Source organism: Myiozetetes cayanensis, unplaced genomic scaffold (assembly GCF_022539395.1).
Source record: "Myiozetetes cayanensis isolate MyiCay16 unplaced genomic scaffold, myiCay2020 scf27, whole genome shotgun sequence".
NCBI lineage: Eukaryota > Metazoa > Chordata > Aves > Passeriformes > Tyrannidae > Myiozetetes > Myiozetetes cayanensis.
Window position 1 is genome coordinate 3,529,779 of NW_026087488.1, and position 20,487 is coordinate 3,550,265.

The 20,487-nt window shown below is 46.9% G+C and overlaps 3 protein-coding genes across 7 annotated transcripts; 1 reads left to right on the forward strand and 2 right to left on the reverse strand.

Moving 5' to 3' along the window:
* Positions 1-716: 716 nt before the first annotated feature.
* On the reverse strand, positions 717-8,236 carry SHPK (sedoheptulokinase). Its single transcript, XM_050321824.1, has 7 exons — positions 7,917-8,236; positions 6,847-6,988; positions 5,023-5,206; positions 4,039-4,191; positions 2,793-2,968; positions 2,488-2,688; positions 717-1,666 (listed from the first exon to the last, which is right to left on the reverse strand). Exons 1-7 carry the CDS (start codon positions 8,082-8,084, stop codon positions 1,272-1,274), a joined length of 1,419 nt encoding a protein of 472 aa, XP_050177781.1. The 5' UTR covers positions 8,085-8,236; the 3' UTR covers positions 717-1,271.
* Positions 8,237-8,313: 77 nt separating this feature from the next.
* On the forward strand, positions 8,314-15,874 carry CTNS (cystinosin, lysosomal cystine transporter). 3 transcript variants are annotated; one of them, XM_050321820.1, is made up of 11 exons: positions 8,314-8,592; positions 9,005-9,078; positions 10,174-10,252; positions 10,837-10,921; positions 11,009-11,112; positions 12,082-12,213; positions 12,927-13,026; positions 13,121-13,240; positions 14,189-14,359; positions 14,565-14,682; positions 15,046-15,874. In XM_050321820.1, exons 2-11 carry the CDS (start codon positions 9,015-9,017, stop codon positions 15,174-15,176), a joined length of 1,104 nt encoding a protein of 367 aa, XP_050177777.1. In that variant the 5' UTR covers positions 8,314-8,592; positions 9,005-9,014; the 3' UTR covers positions 15,177-15,874. The 3 variants fall into 3 exon arrangements, with proteins under 3 accessions (XP_050177777.1, XP_050177778.1, XP_050177780.1); XM_050321821.1 differs by lacking the exon at positions 8,314-8,592 and adding an exon at positions 8,763-8,861; XM_050321823.1 differs by lacking the exon at positions 8,314-8,592 and adding an exon at positions 8,791-8,808.
* Positions 15,875-16,299: 425 nt separating this feature from the next.
* TAX1BP3 (Tax1 binding protein 3) lies at positions 16,300-20,411 on the reverse strand. Of its 3 annotated transcripts, none has more exons than XM_050321826.1 (4): positions 20,327-20,411; positions 18,485-18,604; positions 18,116-18,193; positions 16,300-17,898 (listed from the first exon to the last, which is right to left on the reverse strand). In XM_050321826.1, the coding sequence occupies exons 1-4, from the start codon at positions 20,363-20,365 to the stop codon at positions 17,761-17,763; spliced, it is 375 nt and encodes a 124-aa protein (XP_050177783.1). In that variant the 5' UTR covers positions 20,366-20,411; the 3' UTR covers positions 16,300-17,760. The 3 variants fall into 3 exon arrangements, with proteins under 3 accessions (XP_050177783.1, XP_050177782.1, XP_050177784.1); XM_050321825.1 differs by lacking the exon at positions 20,327-20,411 and adding an exon at positions 20,204-20,299; XM_050321827.1 differs by lacking the exon at positions 20,327-20,411 and adding an exon at positions 20,133-20,172.
* Positions 20,412-20,487: the final 76 nt, after the last annotated feature.

The window sequence follows — 20,487 nt, forward strand, 5'->3', positions numbered from 1 at the left end:
AACAGTTGCCTGAACATGACATGGAACAGATGCACAGAGAGAGGGAGGAGGGAGTTGGAAATTCAGCATCTCTGTAATTAAAATCTCCAAACTCAGCACAGCTTTTCACTATAAAAATGTCAGTTCTGATGTTGCTAGTGAGGAAGATAGGAATCCATGTCCAGATTTCAGTGGAAACACCTGCTGCCTAGTACTGAAACTGGATCCAGATAACATGGAAACATCTTCCTTGCTTCCCATTGTCATTTGAGCAAAACAAGTGTACATGTGTCTTGGTTTAGTCTGAAACTACAAAATGTTTTCACGTTAAAATAAAGAGTAAGGGAAGAAATAAAGTCTAAGAGCATAATATAGGGGACAAAACCATGGAAATTTTAAGGGAATGCACATGAGCAATACCCAACATTAAAAACTGATTAGTCAGGCTAATTGATTAAAGCTTAAATTGACACAGTACAGGAAGGGCACAAGAAGAAACACCTTGAGATCAAATACACTAAAATAGCTCCTCCAGTTTATCTCAAATTCTGACTGTTTCAGAGAGGCCCTGATCCCAAACCCAAACATAATTATGTATGTCAAATAAAGAATTACTTCTCACCCTGTAAATGCATTTTCCACTGGCTACAATCCCTGGCATCTCCAGTCACGGTACCAGCCCAGTCATGCCTTTGACCTTAGTCCACTGCACCCAAACACAGCACAGACAAACAGAATAGAAACAACCTTCCATGGTTTATTTTCATTATTTTGTCAGTGTTCAAGCCAAGGTATCATTCCATCTTTTACGGAGACAACATGCAATCCATGAAAACTGGCATTTGCTCTGTGCAGGAGCCACCAAACCCCCCCAGACAAGGCTGACACCCTGGGCTGCTGGCTGATATGTCTGTATATTGTGAGACAGCTTAAGGACAAGAAGTCTCTGATGAAAGCATCAGATGAAGTTACAGCTACTCTTCTCTCCCAGGCCTTCCAAACATATTCCTACCAGGAAAATGAGCCTCGTGTGAAGTACCATTTTATGCAGAAAGTTAATGGATCTCTCCCAATCACTCAGACAAATGTAATGTGGTAATTACTGCTCATTTCACAAATGGGAATGACAGAGCACCAAAATGTGCAGACCCAGAAGGAGAATTGGACATTAAATGCAGGGTTTTTTCCCCCTCTGTAATGAGTGAGATTGCACATGGGATGAAGTGAAAAGAAACACTGCACAGCCAGGAAGAAAACAGAAGCTCCATCTCAGGTGGTTCCAAACAACCCCTTTATTTCCTATGGATCATCACCATGGCAGCCCCCACAGCAGCATCGACATCCTTCCCGTAAACCACGGGGAAGGGAAAAGTCCTTTCCACCTCCTGCCTCAGCACCTCATTCCTGGCCAGGGCAGAGCCGCTGCCCAGGATCCTCCTCACGCCCGTGTCCGTCAGGCGCTGCACAGGGAACATGGAGCAGAGGTTCTGGATGATCCCACGGCACACAGCTCTGGTGACACGGCCCAGGGACAGCTCAGAGGCACCGATGTTGGTCACGGATCCCAACTGCTCGGGAAGGTGTCTCTCTCCAAATATGGTTGGATGGACTGAGAGCTCGCTGTGGTTTTGGGCCAAGGCTGCTTGGATTATCCTTGTGTAGATGGCAGATTCCTGGACCTGAAGTCCTGCAGATGGGAAATACCAGGTTAGTAGTCTGGTGGAGACTTGCACTGGACACTTATCCATCTGTTCAGTAAAATATTGGATATCTTTTTCCACATCCCAAGGGTGACTGTTTTTTCCAGGATCATGAACCACAGTTCTCCCACCCAATTGTATCTAGGATGTGTGATACTAAAACCTTCTCTGAAAGTGCCTTTCCTGACAATACAGCTATTCCTGGTCACCTGCACTGTGCCAAGTTACACAAAACAACAGCAGGCACTACTGGCAGACAGCAGCTTCAGTGGCTGGATTCCATGTGAAGGCGAAGCTCACCTCAAGTACTCGCTGAAAGAACAATTTCAGAGCTTACTTTTGCATTGCAAAACCCAAGAGATTATTAAACAACCTGTGAAGACCACGTTTAAAGCACTTAGAACACATTGCACGAGTCTGAGTCTTAAAATCCATTAGAGTTCTGCAAGAGGCAACTGATATAACCAAGGGACTCCTCTGGACTGCAGTCACACAAAATGAGAGGCTGTTGTCCTCAAATCTGCCAGTTTTCCCTTGTGAAAATCAACTTGCACAAAGTAATTCTCTTCTATCCTCAAAAGCAAAGAAGACCTAGAGGCAACGTGAACGTGGAGTCCAGGCACGACTGTCCCGGCATGTTCATCAGCAGGAAATTCCAGAGATCCAGGAAGCCTGGCCCAAGAGTTACATCCTTGTTCCCTGTATGGCAGGACAGAACAGCTCTAGGCTTGTTCCTTTGCCTCAGCTTCCTTTTACCTTGATGATCAACCTCAGTTTTAAGCTTCAGCTCTCCTTGACATGGACTTACCCAGCTCCTCCATCCACTGTGCCACCATGCCCACAAACGCTGCCAGCACGTTGCCCCCGTTGAGTGACGCTGCCACTGCCAAGTAGTCCCCACTGAAGTAGGGAAAATAAGTAACAGCTGAGGAAGGATCTGGTGTCTCTGGAGGTTGGAAACCCGGGGGCATTGAGACGCTCAGCTGAACAGAGGTACTGATATTAAGAACTAGAACACAAAAGAAATTAAAAAAAGAAAATAATCAGTGTTTTACTATCCCACCCTGAAGGAGGACAATGAGGAAACCAAATTAGACACCAAAATGACCATACCTGCATCAGTCCTCTCAGTCAGACAGGAATAAACAGAGCACTGGAAATCTCCCAGAGCAATTCCTACTTTTACTCCTTTGGGTATTCCATGCCATGCACGGGCTGTCCTGCCTGCAATGCTTCCAGGGTCTCCCACCTCTGGAAGCAAGTGAACAGGAAAGCCGGATTTTTCCAATCTGAAATCAGAACAACATTATTGGAAGAAAGCAGTTTGGGAACTGTGGCATGACTACAAAGGCCTCTTTGAAGTCACAGATGAAGCTGTCCATGTATTTGTGGCTTCTGGATTTATGGATGCTTTCACCTATTTAGAAATCTCTGTCTTGGACAGGGGCAGCATTCCAGTCCAACGGGCTGGGTAAACTGGAATAGTCTAGAAGAATAAATAGTTTTCCTTTATATGCAATCTGAGTACTTGAGATTGTACAGTATGTGCTCAGCAAGTTTAACCTGTTGATGACACATGGACAAGCAGTTCCAGGGTAAAGGGACATTCACAAAAACAGCAAAAAATGCAGCTAAGTGTCAAAGAACTTAAGCTGTCATGCAATTAGTGGTTCAAAACCGAATCACAAAGAGTTAAATCCAACAAACTCCTTATGCAATCAGCTGCAAGATAACACTACAGAGCTACAGCAACAACTCCACATTAGTAAAAGTTCAGTTGGCAAAATGCAAGTTTCTGTCACTCTTTCATACCTTGACGAGAAGATCTTTCACCTTGGAGTCCTGGCCTAACCTAAGCCCTGAACATATAAGGCCTTAGCACTCAGCCCTGAAAGAGTAAATCATTAACATAAATAAGTAAATAAATAAACTGATCCCCTATAAGATTTCCTGTAGCTTAATAACTCTTAAGTATTATCCCAAGTAAGTCTTGGCAGCTATGAAGGAGCTCAGCTGAAAGAACCAAGAGAGTGGTAACTGCCTTTACCAGGACAGAGGGAACGGCGTGGCTGCAACGTGCACTTGTCCATTCCCACCCCCCATCCCACCGTGGAAAAGGAGAGAACAGTTATGAGTCTCTCAGCTCTGCTGTTGGGAGCTATTTCTACAAATACTGTGCCAGCTTTTACAAGATTTAAAGTTACACTTCCCAAACCAGAGCAAACTCTCAATGGTTCAGCAGGACAGGCCACAATTGATTAGGAGTAACTGTCCAACCCATTTTAATCTGTAGCACATTGACACTCAGGGCCCAAAGAGGTGCAGTGCACAGGCCCCACTGAATGACCTCGGCACTTACATGTCAGTATTCCAGCTTTTGCTTCTGGAATTAAAATATCCCCAGCTGGCAGCATTCTGGACAGACATGAGTGGCTTCTTCAGGTCACACAACATGGCAACCACGTAGTCCTGGATAGTGGCAGCTGCATCATAAGCTTTCAGAAAATCTGGACTTTTAAACAAGACATTTTAAAACCAAAAAACAAGTGAGGGTTTTTTTGCTTTAAGGCAGTGGGAGCAAGACAACTTCCATTGCTACAGAGAACTTGACACACGGTCTCATCTCACCTAAAAATTAAACTGCCACCTCAGTGATCAACCTGCATTTTGTTGTTTTGTTTGTTTGTTTTAAATGGAATTTGAAATAAATAGGCAAAATAAATGCTCATTGCAGAGGAAGACGCTGGCTCTTTGAGAAAGATGAAACTGAAGAACAAACCTCGCTGATGCCAAGTCATAAGTGAAAAATTATATCCTCTGCAAACATGCCTCAACAAAGCAGAGCACTCATAACACCTCATGAGGAGCTCAGTGTCTGGGGAAGGAAGGAACTGAAATTAATTTAGAGGCTTTTTGTTTTAGCATCTGGCAGCAACCAGACCAAGCACTCTGTGACTGTTTTAGGCATGTTGGTGCTTTTCACAAAGAGCACGAGGCAAAATGACAGTGTTCAAAGTGCATCAGCAGAGCTCCTCTGACCAGTACAATGGATTGCAATTATTCTGTGATGCTTTAAAGCTTCTGTTACCATATGGCCAGAAGCTTTTCTTTTTGTTAGAAACCTGTAGTGATTTTATGAGGTCAGAGACTCTCGTGAGCTCAGTTGCACACAGTTTATATTAAACACTGTCATTTTAAATACTGTTTGACTACTTAATTAAGAGCAGGGATACAGAGAAACGCAGCCCCTCAGCCTGCAGCGGCATTACAGGAATAGCAATTGCCACATAAATTCGAGATGAGGAACTGCCTGACACAGCAGCCCTTTGGAAAAGCAATGTACCTCTTCTTCAAATACCAGTAGATTGTGGCACATCCAAATCCTGAGGCCAGGCTCACATGAGACTGTGGCAGAGGAAGGGAGGAGAGGAAGGTGGGGCTGCAGCGGCCGTCCTGCCAAGTCACCAGGTGACTGATGAACTGTGGCTCAAAGGTAGGGCCTGTGCCACACTCGCTCCACTTGCAACCTGAAACACAAAGTGTGCAAGAAATCCAGTGACTCCTTGCAGTGTAGCCTGCCTGGCATCCCTCATTTCTGGACACGCTTGATGATTCGTTCAATATACTGGAAAAAGAGCAGAAAGAGAACCAGCAGAGATTGTAATCAAATTATTTGGTCCTGGTTTTCAGCCCCAGATTACTTCATAACGCCAGTCATCCTTTCCTAAAACAGAGCATGGTATCCAAGGCCTTCCTTTTCTCTGAGCACTCCTAGTGCCTAAAGGATCAAGCCACTTGCCCCTTGAGATATTAAAGACACTTAAATAGCAGGTGAGCCACAAAGAAACCCCAACCAGAGCTGTGCTATGGGAGGCAAGGAGCTGATATGGCAGCTCTCACATAGAAACCTCAACCAGGATCTGTCACATCACAACCTGGGGAATGCTGTGGTAGCAACAAACTGCCCATGATGGACAGCACCAAGTTTCATCACCTTTTAAGCCAACATGCTCTTGCTTGTTCCCTTAATTCCCTGTTCCATCAAGACTGCCTGAACCGAATTTCCAATTGGTTTGCTCTTCTAGTTTTAAATGGATTCTAAGAAATATTATTAACCATAAATCTAACCCCAAAGGATGCTTTTAAAAATTTTTATTTGTGTCCCAAAGGGTCCTGGATCCACTTAGTCCACTCAAAACAAATGAGAGCAAACACCCTCTTTCACTTGACAGAAATGAAACTAAAGTGGCATGTGGCTTGAGGACATAAAATATTTACCAATATGACATAAGAACCTGTGTCTACGAACCCACGAGGCTTTGTTATGCAGCTCTTGGGACACGTGGAAAGCAAAACAACTCCTTCAGTCCATCAGCCTTTGGATTTCTTTCTTTCTAATCATTTTAGAATTTAACATAAAATTACAGCCAGAAAGGAATAGCAGAGTGTCTCTTCAAGCAATTAAGGCCCTGACAATTTCTGACAGGCAGTGAGTAGCACTTTTGGGAAATCTAATCTGTGGTTCACAATAAATCTTTGCTTAATCTGCATAAACCCTATTATAGCAAGACTTGTATAAATGTATTTATATATAATTGTTCAGATTATATGCACATCATAAGGTAAAAAGAAAAAAGACATGGAACCACCCTCTGGAAGCTTTAGACTTCAGCAGGTTTATAAGGCAAGAAGATAATCCATCCCTGCCTCAGAGGGCTGGCAAGCCAAGGCCTGGATTTTTCCAGAATATCTCAAGGATCATCTGGGTATTTGCACAGTCAAGCCCCACGTGACCACCCCACTGCAGCTGATTTTGTTTCTGAGGTCTTGCCAAGCAGCTGAGCATCCAGAATCATGACCACAGTCCTTTCTCAGCTCCCACTAACAGAAGCATAAGCAACAAAACCAATACAATATGACAGTCTATGATATCCTACGAAAAAAATGGCTTGGGATTTTTTGAGGGGAAGAAACCAGAAAGTTACGGAGATGCTGGAGAGCATCCCCCCAAGTTATTCACAACTAACAAGCCACAAATATGTTATTCCTCCTTCATATAATTGTGCTGACTCTGCAGCGGTCTCATTAAACTAAACCCTTTAACTAATCTGTGCAAACAATATCATTAACTATAGTAAGTACGGGATGTTAAAAGAATTAGTGTTACCTTTATCACTTTTCCAAAACACAACCCCATGCATTTGTCCTGAAATCCCAATGTGGGTGACTCTCTGGAGCTGCTGCTGAGGTAGAGCAGCCAGGCACTCGTTCAGTGCTCTTATTATTCTCTGGACATCCTGCTCCATTCCCTGCAAGCAGAAAGCACCAGATATTAAATATTGCTCTTCGTTTTCCTCATAAAGAGGATTATCCATGTGTTCTGACAGGCATGCAGCCTCCTTTACATCGTCCTAAAGCTCCTCCCTATCCACTCACGGTTGATTTTCATAATGTTGATGTTTCACTTCTGGATATTTTATTCCTAAAACTACCCAGCAAACTGATCTGCTCATCAAACTGACCAAACTGTGCCTCAAGAAGCTCTGTTGCAGCTTTCACACTTCCAAAGATTCAGATTACTTTGTGACAGACCAGCGTCAAGATTACAGACAAGACTTCTCAAATATTAGTCTACAGATAAATGTGAACTTTGTGCTTAAGTACTTCTAGTGCACGAATATGGCTGTAGGGAGGAGGACTGGCCTGTTTGGTATCTTTGTTTAGAAATTAGCCCTGCACTCACTACAATACTAGGCCAGAGGAATGCCGATGCACATTTTTTATGATTCTGATTCATCCTTTTTTTAGACTGACCAACACAATGGATGAAAAGATCTTTTATAGTACATGTTCCTGGTTATTTCCACCGGGAATTTCCAGTTATGATTCCATCTCACATTAAAGTACATAATACCCTTCCAGTTGGCAAGTGGCTGCTGTTCCCTGACTGGGAGTGTCAAAGACAAGGTGTTGGTTCATGGGAGAATAGTTTCAGATTGTCCTGGGCAACTTTTCAAAACCTGGGTCTTTCTGAAATCAAGCAGCTCTACCTGACTTCCTTGAAGAGCGAACAAGGGAGTGTTTTAACTCCAGTTTCAGGTATCCATAAACAAGCGGCAACCATGCGTCAATCTCGGCATAAAACAATCCAAGAAAGCCGCTGGAATGTGCACAGCGTGGCAAAACCCAGGCGCTACAAGGCAAGGCTGGTTGTCAGCGCTCCCTGCCAGCCCTTACCTGCGGTCCAGCTTCCAGGCTATCGGTGTATGCCTGCGTCTCCCGGGAGCAGCTCTGTGCCACCGCCAGCCCCCGCTCTGTCCCTGCCACCAGGGCCGCCTTCACCGACGTGGTGCCCAGGTCTATGCCCAGCACACAGCCGGGCTCAGGGCTGCCCTCCATGGCCATGAGGGGACCGCTCTCAGCCTGCCCACCGCGTCCAGGGGGACCGACACCCGCCACGCCGAGCCCCACACGGCTCCCTGCGCCCCGGAGGGGTTTATCTGCCCCCAAGAGCCGAGGGCACACGCGGTGTGGGCTCGCAAGGACGGGGAAGCAGCGCGACCTGGACTTCGCCCTCAGGCTGAGGGTGCCTCCCCCTCAGCGCTCGCCGGCCACCACACCCTCGACCTGTGACAAACCGCCCCTTCCCCAGCCCTCCCCGCTGACACGCGCACCCTCAAGCCGGACTTTTTGTCGAAAACCAGACTTGACAAAAACCAAACCAGGACAGCGCCCGGCCCGCCCCATCCCCACTCGCTGCTCTCCCCCCTCACACACCCGCTCCGCCACACCCAAGATGGCCCCGGGGGCGGCCGCAGCGGCGCGGGGGGCGCTGGGCGGGGAGTCCACGGGCCATCGCCTCACGTGAGAGCTGAAAAGGGAAGAGCCGGGAGGGCGCCGGGCGCTGAAGGAGGTGGGTGTCCGCCGGCTCCCCGGCACCGCCGCCTGTGCCAAAGCAGCGGGTGCCCCGCTCCGCCGGGGCTCCCGAGGGGATGGCGGCGGGACTACAAGTCCCAGCGTGCCCCGCGGCGCGCTGCCAGCGGCGGGGGGCTGGCGGGGGCGCGGGGGCTGCCGAGATTTGTAGTCACGCGCGTTGGGGTTGGGGGTTCCTCACGGGACAAGCGCTGAGGTAAAAACGTAAAGATGCCCCCGGGGAGTCCGGGCACACAGAGGGACTGGGAGGTCGGTGTTCTCTCTGAGGGGTGCTGAGGGTCCCTCGACCGGGCTGGGGGCCGCGGTGCTGCGAGGGAGCTATTTGCCTCGGCTGCCGCCCGAGGGGATGGGCTGTGGGACCTGAGCAAAGCTTCTCCCCGCTTTCTCTGCAGCTTTTCCACCATGAGGACGCGGTGCCTGCTCCCCGCTCTGCTGAGCCTCTTTCTTGTGCTGCCGGGGCCTGGCGGTGAGTGTTGGGTCATCCCGGTTTGGCCCCGCGGGGCTCCAGACCAGCAAGAGGTGGAAGGGGGGCAGCTCTCCGGTTATCCCATTACAGCTCTCCAGGGATACCTGGGCCGCGCTCCCATCAGCTCTTCTCTCACACCTCAACCTTGGCTTGGTGTCAGTGCTCTCTCTGCCCAGGCACCGCTGTGGGGGAGCCCTTGCCTCACGCTGCAAAATCTGTAGAAGCAGATTAAATACTGCCTGGGATGCAGCCAGTGATAAACTGAGGACCTCCCCTGCACTGAAATATCTTCTTAAGAACACTGTGTAATATGTGGCAACAGGAGGGAAAAAAAAAGTGTCTAGGCCAATCTGTGCAAACTGTTTATCTCTCCATTTCTGGTCTTATTTTTACATAGTTCTGTGTTCTTTCTCCTTGTCTCTTGTGTCTTTTAAACACACAATGAATAAAATAGGCTTGGATTCCATGTCAAAATTGATGATGTCTGACCAGCTTAAGGTTTTGATAGTGGTTGTACTGGCACTTGGAATCTTGGCCTCTCTTAAACCGTGATGTGGTACAACATAGCTGGGTTGTTGTACAATGCAGCCCTTAATTCAATATTTCAGAGCACTGTGAGTAAGGTGCTTGAGATTCTTGAAGTGTTAAGATAGTAAATGTACATTCTCTTGGACATCTAGGTACCTGGTTTGAATTTGTGATCCAAGAAAGAATTTAAAACTAAATTTTGGGCATCTTATGACTCTTAGATTACTAAGATCACATCAAGAATCAGTGTGGGTTTGCAGTATTCTACAGCCTTCACTTGGCATGAACTTTTGTTGCACTTCACATATTTAAATTGCTTCCTTGCAACGTGTTCAAGTGACAGTTATTTACTTCTCCTTTTGAGTTGTTTAGTCACCTTAACTTCAGCACCTTTAGTTGCTGTACTCCCTTTGCTGCGTTTCACGTGTACTAATGTGACTGATCTGATACTGCAGGTACCAATTGACAAAATGTCTATGGCACAAGAGGAAATAGGTTGTTCTTCTGAAGGAGCTGTTCATAGTAATTGAGATTTGTGTGGGTGTTTGATTGTTTTTTTCCCCCCAGATGGAGTCATTGTATTGTCTGTCCCTGAAGTGGTTTCTTTAGAAAGTGGAAGTTCAACAAACGTCACCATCTCTCTGAGGTAAAATTACAATTGCAGCTTTACTTTCCCTTTGGAACAAGGGGCTGTCTTCCATAAGTGAATTTACAGTTCCTCCATTTCTAAAAATTGATGCTTAAGAGAAACTTGCATTTCATAGAAGGAAAACCTCCAGGACAAATGGTCAGTGGAGTTCTCTAGGGAAGACATGCAGGACTGTGTCACTTGGAGAGGGGTTTTTTCAGGGGTTTTTTGTTTTGTCTTACTGCTGTAATTCCTGTCCTTCATCACCCCAAGCACACGTGCATTGTTTCTGCCCCTCTTTTCCACCAAGGGTTAATGAGCACAAGGGTGGGATCCTGGTGGCAGTGACTTTGCTCTGCCACTTGTATGGAGAAGAGGGAGCTAAAATGTGGCCACATAACGTCTCGTGCCCTCTCTAGTTCAGATAAAAGAACCAGTACAATGCTCACACACTTGGGTGCTGGTGTTCCTCTGAGTACCAGGCAGGGACTGCTGTGCGTGGGCTGCTCATTGCTGAGAGGGCTTAGCAGACACTCCCCCACATCCCTGCAGCAATCTCTGAACTCAGGCACCAGCCTAACTTATTTCTTCTGCCTTCACAGGGCTCCATTAAATGAGACACTGGTGATAACTTTTAATATTACACACTCCTCAAAGAACAGCACCATCGTTGAACTGCCTGGTGAAGTAAGTGACAATAGACTTGTGACCTTAAACAAAGGCTCCTGCTGGTGTGATGCAATTCCCTTCTCTTCCCTCTACTTTGCCTTGCAGGTACAGTTCCCTGCAGGTCACACTAAAGCAGACTTCCAAGTGAAAGCAGATGATGTTGGACAAGTAACAGTTTATCTTTATGCCACTAATTCCAGCTTAACTGGGTGAGAAGCTGTTTTTTAGTTCCGCTTACTCTCCTATAGCTTCCTAAACTTTGGGGTAACTATTCCCTCCTTGTAGTAAAGTGGGATGTAGTTGAGAAGATGTGACAACCTCCAGCAAACCCCAGGGTGTTCAGATAAAGAGAGGGCATGGAAGCAGAGTGATAATCTTGGTATTTTAGATTTAATTACTAAGATAACTGAATTATCACAGCTTCTCAGTCTGGTTTTAATAACCCTTCCCAAAAGCATGAAAACTACCTGCCAGATTTTTCCAGTCTGGGAAGCATTTGGTTGTCGATGTTCCAGGGGGACACTGATCTTTCTGTGCAGGCTTTGCTCTGGATTTCTAACAGCCTGGTGCAGCTGTCACATCTCTACCATGACATGCAGGTGCTTTGCTTTCTAGTTTAGGGCAACCCTCTGCTCACAGGTGCCAGTTCTCCCTCCCAGGAAAAGTCTAGCAAGATGGAGAAAGCTGGACTGTATTTCCTTGCTGCCCAGATGTTACTGAGCAACAAGATGCTCCTGTTTTACTTCCTGGTTTTGCTTCTGCTTTTGAGACTCGAAGCAAAGGCAGAGGTGAGCACGTGGGATGCTCACAGGATGGACACGATCATGAGGCTTTGCTGACAGAGCAGGGAAAGTGCAACTCTTTCTTGCCTGACAGAACCTTGTGCTAGGAGAGTGGAAGCCATAGGCAAGAGATGACCTTTTTGAACATTCCCGTGGTATAAATATGGAAAGGAAAGAGTCAGGCAAGAAGGAAAGGGAGGTAGGAGTGGGAGGTGTCCCAGACATAACAAGGACACTAAAGAGAAGGGGAGTGACTCAACTGCAACCAACTGAATCTTTATTGTCTTGTCTCAACACCTGAACTCTATTTCCTCTCTCAAAGCAGAGCAAGACAAAATTTCCTGGAAAAAAATGTGAGTAGATGAATTAACTAGCCCTTTTTGCATTAACCATCAGACCTAGGATTCAATTCCAAGTGATCCACAGCATCATAGTGAGATATGCTGATGAGGTGATTGGCTGGATCTATTTCGTTGCCTGGTCCATCTCCTTTTACCCTCAGCTCTTTGAGAACTGGCGACGAAAAAGGTAAAGAGACTTAAGATGTGTTTGCAAGTCACTTAAGCACTCCTGCAAATCCTGTTCATAGCTTCAGTTACATCCATCTCGGTTACTGTGAATTATCCATGGAATGATGGGGAAAAAAACAAGGCAAATTGCAGCCCCAGTGAGCTTTTATACCTGCAGGTGAGGGGAAACTAAGTAATTGCATCCTATGGACACCTGATCCTAAGGTTTGGCATCCAGTACTAATTTGTGATAGAGGAGGCTTCCCCGTTGCCTTTGGTGTGATGTTGCAAATCATCTGCCAGTTGTGATGATCATTTTCAAAGGTTGCAGCCTTGAGAGCTGTTTCTCAGACCCTTCCTTGCAGTGTCATCATTAGGCCAGCTCCCCTTAAAGTAAGTGACTCTAAGTAGAAACGTCCTTATATATGAGAACTAAAGCATTTATTCTGGCAGAGATGCACTGGTGCTTCAGGCTGGAATGGCTTTATCAGACAAGCTGAACTTATAGAGGGGTCAAGTTAAACAGCAGGGACACAACCTGGTCAGTGAGAGCTGTGTTGTTGCACCTTGCTTCCTCGTGAACTCACAGCATTGTGTTGTCACGATGCCTGAGGCTTTTGCTTAATCAGAAATTGCCTGTAAATCAGTACATTTTAGGGTCAAGCTGTCCCTGGAACTGCCTGTAATGCTCTGATCATGTTTCTCTTTTTTTTTTTTCCTCCCTTATTCCAGTGTTGTTGGACTAAGCTTTGACTTTATAGCATTAAACCTGACTGGCTTTATAGCATACAGCGTGTTTAACGTTGGCCTCTTCTGGATTCCCTTGATTAAGGTGAGCATGATTCTCTCTAAATACTTGCCAGGGCTTGGGTATCTACAGGAGGGCATTAAGACATGTGGCTGGTTTTGGTTTGTCTTACCTTTAGGAGGAATTCCTGGTCAGTTATCCCAGCGGGGTGAACCCCGTGGCCATCAATGATGTTTTCTTCAGTCTCCACGCAGTAGCTCTGACTCTGCTCACCATCATTCAGTGCTGCATCTACGAGGTGGGTCTGGGTGCTGGGATCACCTGTGGGCTCTGGCAGAGCTCCCTCTGCCGGGCACCTCACGGCTCCTTCAGGGCTCCAAAATCCTCCTCACTGCACTTTCACTGCCTGCCCGGCAGCCAGGCTTCACAATCCTGCTGCCTTCATCTTTCCTAAGTTAGCAACAGCTCCACTGACCGTATCTGCTTCAGCCTTATGGATGTTCTGAGCTTATAATTAAACTCCTTTGGGACTCATAACAACTGAGGCAAACAGCCAGGTTCACAAAGTTCCCAAGCAGATCTCTGGCCAGCATATAGATTACAGCAATTCAGACTTGCAGCTTTTTTCCAGCTTCTTTTATCCTGAAACAGCTGTAAATGCCCTTTTACAATTCACACCTTTTCAGGTGAGACATTGATTTTTACAGTCAGGTGGTTCTTTGTTTAATTCTCATGTAAAAGCCTCTGAGCTGAACAAGGTGGTAACTGTTTCTCTCTTGGGGGGTTCTTTCTTTGGTGATGCTAAACCCAAAACTGTAAGAGCCCATCTGTCCCCACTGCCAGGTGCAATAGTCTTTTCAAGTGAACAATTAGAAAGCAACCATAAATCTTTTACCGTAATGGTATTACCAGCCTTTTGGATATATAGGAACTCTGCATATCATCAGACTGAAATTGGGAGATTGTTACAGACCATGCACTATAAATTCTCCAGAATTGTTTCCCCCTTACTCAGGGGACAACAGTGTTTCAAAATATTGATATGAATATATGAATATTGCTCATCAGCTCTTGCAAACCTGCACCTGGTTGCTGTAGCACTTGTTTAATTTTGAAGTTCCCATGTGGCACCAGCCTAACTGGTCAAACAGGTTTGGACTGCAGTGTTGCACAGTCATGGGCAAACTGTATCTCAGTGCCTGGGGATTTATGACCAGACCAAACTGCATCCATGTTTCTCTTTCAGAGAGCGGGGCAGAAAGTATCCAAAGTTGTTGTTGGACTGCTGGCACTTGCATGGATCTTCACCTTCACAACACTGTTCCTTGCTGCAGCTGAGGAGATGACTTGGCTACAGTTCTTATTCTGCTTCTCCTACATCAAGTTGGCAGTCACACTGATAAAATATTTTCCTCAGGTAAATCTGAACTCTTTTGCTTTTATGCTACATTCTTAAGCCTGCAGTGCGTGCTCTTGAAAGTCTGGCTACATTAAACTACCAGAGATTATTAATGACATAAATAATGTGACAAAACTGGCATAGTTATACCTGAAGCTGCTTTAAATGTTCATCTCCAATGGCTGTGCATGACACACTGACTGACCCCGTGTTACAATCCCAGGCGTACATGAACTTCCGTCGGAAAAGCACTGAGGGCTGGAGTATTGGGAATGTGTTACTGGACTTCACTGGTGGAAGCTTCAGCCTTCTCCAGATGTTTCTGCAGTCATACAACAATGGTAAGCCTGGAACTGAGCTGCTGGGGCCTTTCTTCCTGGGGTGATATAAAGCAGCTGTAAACCAGCAGGTTATCTCAGGAGAATGGTGTTTGTGCTGTGGTATGGGGAGCTGTTCTTTTACAAGGAATAAAGAATCTGCTCATACTCCCTCAAGATACAAAATGAAGTAGCTGTTCTGAAGAAACCACAGGAACAGTTATTAATTACTTTGCATAAGATGTGCACTGCAGTCAGTCCTAAGGTGTGTCTAAGCAGTCCAGGTAATAATCATGAACTTCTCTAATGTGCATGGCATGACCTCGTAGTCTTGAGACAAGACTGCACTTGAGGAGTTAGACTTAACTCTAATTTTGTGTTTGACAGATCAGTGGAAGTTAATCTTTGGAGATCCAACCAAGTTTGGCCTGGGTGTCTTCTCCATCATCTTTGATATTGTTTTTATGGTCCAGCACTACTGCCTTTACAGGAGACGAGGGTATGAACCTTGTGAATAACAAACATCACTTTAAACTGAACTCACCCCTACACTGGCTGAGGGCTTTCAAGATTCCTGCTGCCAGTCACCAGGAATCCTGATTCTGATCTCTGTCTATAATTTGATCCTCTCTGGTGTGGAATGTTGCCCTGCCAAACACTGATTACCAGATGCCTTAAGGACAGACAAGCTCTCTGGCCACCACCTGCACATGGGAGACTCGTGCCTGTTGAAGCTGCACACACAGTTTTAGCCTGAGCACTCCAAGCAACACGTGGCTATTTTTTCATTAGCAACAGGGAAGGGAAGGGAAAGACCAGAGTGATGTCTTTCTCATTGGGAGTGAAGCACAAAGAACAGAGTTTTGTCTTCCAGAAATCTGAGATCTTGTTCAAGCAACCACTTAATATCTTAGTGGAGTGACTGAAGACTGTGGATCCAAGTGCTGCTGCTGACTCCTCAGACAGCTCACAGCACCACTCAGGCTGGCAGTTAACAGCCAGACTGGGACACAACAATAATGGGGTTGGTAACAAATGCACAAATATTCGAATTTTAACTCTTTATTAAAAAAATTCTAAGAAGCAGAAACTGTATTCTTATTTCTATTATTTCACTAAAAGCTCTTTCAAAGGTGCTAAGACAAGTGCTCAGAATACTTCTGGTTGCTAACTTCATTTTGCTCAGTTGTACTGACATGCCTTAAATCCTGATGGGTGGATGGTGAAGATTAAAGATTGTCAAAGGAGTGGGCCATGTTAACAGCCCCATGATTAGAGTTTAAGCATAAGCTTTTGTTCCTGGGCAACTTTCTAACTGCACGTGGTACCTTAGGTAGAGATTAAGGTCTTGAAGTCGGAAGGTAAGTGTTAGACCTTTTAAAAGAACTAGAAGGGAATCCATGCATTTGTGCTTGAATAACTGAATGCTTAAAACCTCATGTGTTTAATAGGTGTCAGTCTAAGGAAAAGCAGGTTCTCCCCTGCTAGAACCCAGGTGAAGTTTGACAGCTCAGTAACACCACAACTACCCACCAGTGACACCAGACCTTACTGACCTCAGTCCACACTCCAAGCCAGCCAAAAGGTCTCAGCTGGAGGCACCCAAGTGATGTGGCACTCCTAAATGTAAGGAGAAACAGCTCAGGAAATCCAACTTTGTTTTATTGTGTGTAAAATCAAGTGAAATAGCAGTACAAATAGCAGTGTATCCTTTATAGTAACAAAAATAACTTCAACTTGAAAGGCTTTAAAATTTACCACGGAATTCTTAAGTTACAAAAATTCAAAAGCAGGATTGTAGTCATTCCATAGATATAAAATTGGTAAAGAGGCATCTGCTGGTGTGCACAGAACAGTCTGAGATGCATCAATCACAACATGGCACAGCAGTAATGTACTGAATAAGTTAGTCTGCCACCTCCTCGTGTTCTATTTACAACAGCTTACCTGAAGACTGCTGAAGGAAAGTCTAGATATGTATAAATCAACTGAAGAGGATTAAAAACTCCAGTTTTTGGGTAACTGTAAAGCTGGCTGGCTAACCAACCACAGGATGCCAGGTCATGAACTTAGTGTTGCAGCAAGAATCCTCAATCCTGTGGCATGTTGATTTAACCAACTTAGTGTCCTACTAGAAGTTTAAATTTGGTCAAGAGGCACTTTTGCAAGTTACTGGCATATTCATCTCTCCCATCCAATAAATCACTGATTTATACCAAGTCTTCTAGAAGACAAACCAAAATCCACCCCTCCCCATTTCAAGACTGACAGAAGTGGAAGGAAGAATTGAAAACTCAATGGATACAAGCAGCTTTTTTTGGTAAGTTCAGCAACATTGTTTTCTTTCCTGCTCCATATTCCTTTAATTTAAACTCAGTTCATCTGATGCTCCAAATTACTTGGGAACAAGGAGAATTAAGGTTTTAGTCTGCCAGGGAGGCTGAACTGTAGTGTCCATGAAGCTGTAGTGTTCTTCCCAGGGATTACTCTTTAACATTTCTGTGCTACTCAGTTGTTTCTTGTCTGAAGAGGCTGCTTTGTACATGGGATCTTTGCAGGGAGCTGAAATGCCCCAAACCCTTTAGCACACTCTGCAGCCCTCACACGGTGTGGGGTTAGTACAGTGCTCCTCCCCACAGCAGTGTGCAACTCTTCATTCTGGCATTTTAATTTGATAGCATGGAAGGGACAGGACAGCTCACTTCTAAAAGCTTAGGCACAGCAAACCCTCTGGTTTTTCATAGCAGAAGCCACATTTCCTCTTAAAATAGGAAGCTTTTTTGTTACAGGAGAACCCTGTCAAAGTTAAGGCTTTTCCAGTTGCTCTTAGGTAAGTAGAGTTTGTCCTGTCCCAAAAGCCACAATGACAAAAGTCTTGCCATGTACCTGCAGGGCAGACTTTAGAGAAGCACTCTGCTGATGGGGACTATTGTTTTACTGCTGCCAGTTACACCAGAGGAAGTTAAAATTAAAAAGTAGTGTTTACCACAGGTAGGAACGTGCACCCCTTCCAGACAACCTGTTCCAGTCTAGCATTTGCTTCTTTCTTTGATACCAGTCTATACATCTCCCTCCCTAACCCTTCCCCAGCTCCATGATTGATTAGGACATCATGGATTGCTGCACAGCCTTCTGCAGGGATTGCCTGGTCACCAGCAGCCGGACAACCTCCTCGTTCCTTTTTGTCAGCCTCTTCCTGGCCTGGTCATGGGTCACCATTGTCATATCCCAGCCATTCACCTGGAGGAAAAAACCACAAAATGAGGCAAGTGCAGGGACTCACAGGTGTCCTGTTGGTGTTCTGTCAGAACCATGCAGTGGATATGCTTATGCCACAGCTCAGTTGATAAATAAACCCCACAAACTGTCCTGGCAAGTACCCAGATGACTGTTTTCCCCCAGCAGATGGTTGTGTGCACATGGTGCTGTGTTAGTACTGTGTTATCTGGGTGTTTACCTGCATGATCTTATCTCCAATCTGGAGTCCTGCAACTTCTGCTGGGCCTCCCTCTGTCACCCTTGTTACATAGATACCCTGGGAAAAAAATGAAGTGTTCATTCACTAAAGATGGCAGCATTAAATACTCAAGGGCCACTCTACTACAGTGCAAAAATACTTTGTAGTGTATTTATGGAATTCTAGTTAAAAAAAAGGCTTGTGCAATGTTGGACAATAGAATAGGTGGAGAGCTCATTTAAACAACTTCACTTTGCAAGTGATAATGAGGCAACTTCAGTAGTAGTGATGTGAGAGGACAAAGACAGATGCTGAGTTGGATCCCTCAGCCTTTTGGAGAAGGAGTTGCTGCAGGAAAGAGCATCTGACCTTGTCAGTCTTGTCTTCAGAGAAAGGATTCTGAGTAGGGTCCTGATCAATGCCACCCCCGATGCTGAATCCCAGAATCAAATTGTCACCTTGCCGAAGCTTATGGATTTCAATTCTTTGCTGAAAAGAGGAGGAGATAAAATAGCTCAGTGTTGTGATGACTGGAAGGAATCTTGTGTGCTTCAGACAGAGATACTTCAGAGATTGTCTTTCACCCACCAGAGGAGGCTGCCCACAGCTTGGTACCCTTGTGTACTGTAACCAGACAGCTCTGAACCCCCTGGCAGCACAGAACTGTCCTCTGGCACTTGCTGTCAGCCACACACAGCCCTGGTGTTGACAGCAGCTGGCTCTGCACTGTTCTGTCACAGAGGAGCAGGACAGGAAACCATTCTGTGCTCAGCCCCAGGGTTCTCATGCCATGACACAGCCAAGCACCTTAATTACTCAGAGCTTTATCCCCTGCCTGGGGATAGAAGGGAGCAACACTAAAACCAGAGCAGGTCTCTTTAAACATGACTCATGCCTTGATAACCAGCAGTCACTCATGACCAGCCTCATCTCACTTGTTACCCACGTGCCCTGTGTTCCTGCTAGTCCTATCAGCAGAAATGACAACCTATTATTAGGATGGTTCTTTTTCAGGGTAACTTATCCACACTTTTGTAATCCAGGGGCAGGTTCCTCGCTGCCAGATGCACACAGGCATCTGACAAGCTTTATGCATTATGTCAGCATTGTACAAATGCCAGCAATTCCTGAGCCAGGATGAAAAGCCACGGTCTTAACTGACACAATAACCTCTCAAAAGGTGATTTCAGCCTATCTAGTGGAAGATGTTCCCGCTTATTCCAGGGGCTGGATGAGGTGACCTTTAAAGGTCCCTTCCAACTCAAGCCATTCTGTGAGAATTCCTCACAGGTGCTGGACTCAGGCCCTCCTGGGGTCCAGACTGACTGGGATCAGTGGATCCACAGTGGGATCCACAGCAGGATGTCCTCAGGGCTGTCAGCTCTCAGACACGGGGGTGCTGTGCAGCCTGTTGCAGCCGAGGTACCAGTCACACTCCCAGGGCACAACCACCTTTAATGCTCCAACCACTGGAAGGCACAAAGTCCTTCACTTGCGTTGTGTGCAGTTACCTCACTTTAAAAGCTCTGCTTCCCCAACCCCACCCAGGCAAGCAGGTGCTTTATCCTGCCCCTGGTGCTCCCGGTACCGGGAGAAGGCGCTTCAGCCGATCACGGCCACTCGTCCCCTCTTTTCTCAAGCAACACCCGAGCAGCCGGCGGGCCTGGGCAGGGGTCCGTCCCTCGGACCGGCGGACCTTTCCCTGGGTTCTCCCACCCGGGCGCACAGAGGCGCTTGTGTCCCGAGCGCCCGGCGGGGCCGGCCGAGCTCTGACAGCCCCCGCGGCAGCCGGGGCCGGGCGGACCGCGCCCTTCGCCCGCTCCCTCCCCGCACCGGCACCCACCCCCGCCGGGCACCTCCGCCCGCTGACAGCCCCGGGGCGCTGCCGGGCGGCACCGCCACCTCCGGCCCCGTCCCGTTCCGCACCCTTCGCCCGCTCCCTCCGAGCAGCCACGGAGCGGGGCTGCCCCGGGACATCCTCCGGGGATGGACATCATCCCGCCCCGTCTCATCTCACCACCACGGCGGTGACGGGCTGTCCCGGCACAAACGCCATCATCTCCCCCCGCGCCCCCCGTCCCCGCTCACCACCACGGCGGTGACGGGCTGTCCCGGCACAAACGCCATCATCGCCCCCCGTCCCCGCTCACCACCACGGCGGTGACGGGCTGTCCCGGCACAAACGCCATCATCACCCCCGTCTCATCTCACCACCACGGCGGTGACGGGCTGTCCCGGCACAAACGCCATCTCTTTCTCCCCTCTCTCTCTCCCCTCTCTCTCTTTCCCCTCACGTCGCCGCCCGAACAAAAGCGCCTCGCCCGGCCCCGCCCCCTTCCCGCCTCCAGCCAATCGGGTGCCGCCCCGCCCGC

What these genes read in the sequence shown, in the direction of transcription:
- TAX1BP3 (XM_050321825.1), bottom strand. Translation starts at nt 20,245, where the DNA reads ATGATGGCGTTTGTGCCGGGACAGCCCGTCACCGCCGTGGTG. An exon ending in AGCCCGTCACCGCCGTGGTG is followed by an intron (nt 18,605 to 20,203) that starts GTGAGCGGGGAC and finishes TCCTCTTTTCAG; the next exon opens with CAAAGAATTGAAATCCATAA. An exon ending in TTGGAGATAAGATCATGCAG is followed by an intron (nt 17,899 to 18,115) that starts GTAAACACCCAG and finishes TTTTTCCTCCAG; the next exon opens with GTGAATGGCTGGGATATGAC.
- CTNS (XM_050321820.1), top strand. Translation starts at nt 9,015, where the DNA reads ATGAGGACGCGGTGCCTGCTCCCCGCTCTGCTGAGCCTCTTTCTTGTG. An exon ending in TGTGCTGCCGGGGCCTGGCG is followed by an intron (nt 9,079 to 10,173) that starts GTGAGTGTTGGG and finishes TTTTCCCCCCAG; the next exon opens with ATGGAGTCATTGTATTGTCT. An exon ending in TCGTTGAACTGCCTGGTGAA is followed by an intron (nt 10,922 to 11,008) that starts GTAAGTGACAAT and finishes TTTGCCTTGCAG; the next exon opens with GTACAGTTCCCTGCAGGTCA.
- SHPK (XM_050321824.1), bottom strand. Translation starts at nt 8,084, where the DNA reads ATGGCCATGGAGGGCAGCCCTGAGCCCGGCTGTGTGCTGGGCATAGAC. An exon ending in GTTTTGGAAAAGTGATAAAG is followed by an intron (nt 5,207 to 6,846) that starts GTAACACTAATT and finishes TTTGTGTTTCAG; the next exon opens with GTTGCAAGTGGAGCGAGTGT. An exon ending in TACTGGTATTTGAAGAAGAG is followed by an intron (nt 4,192 to 5,022) that starts GTACATTGCTTT and finishes CTTGTTTAAAAG; the next exon opens with TCCAGATTTTCTGAAAGCTT.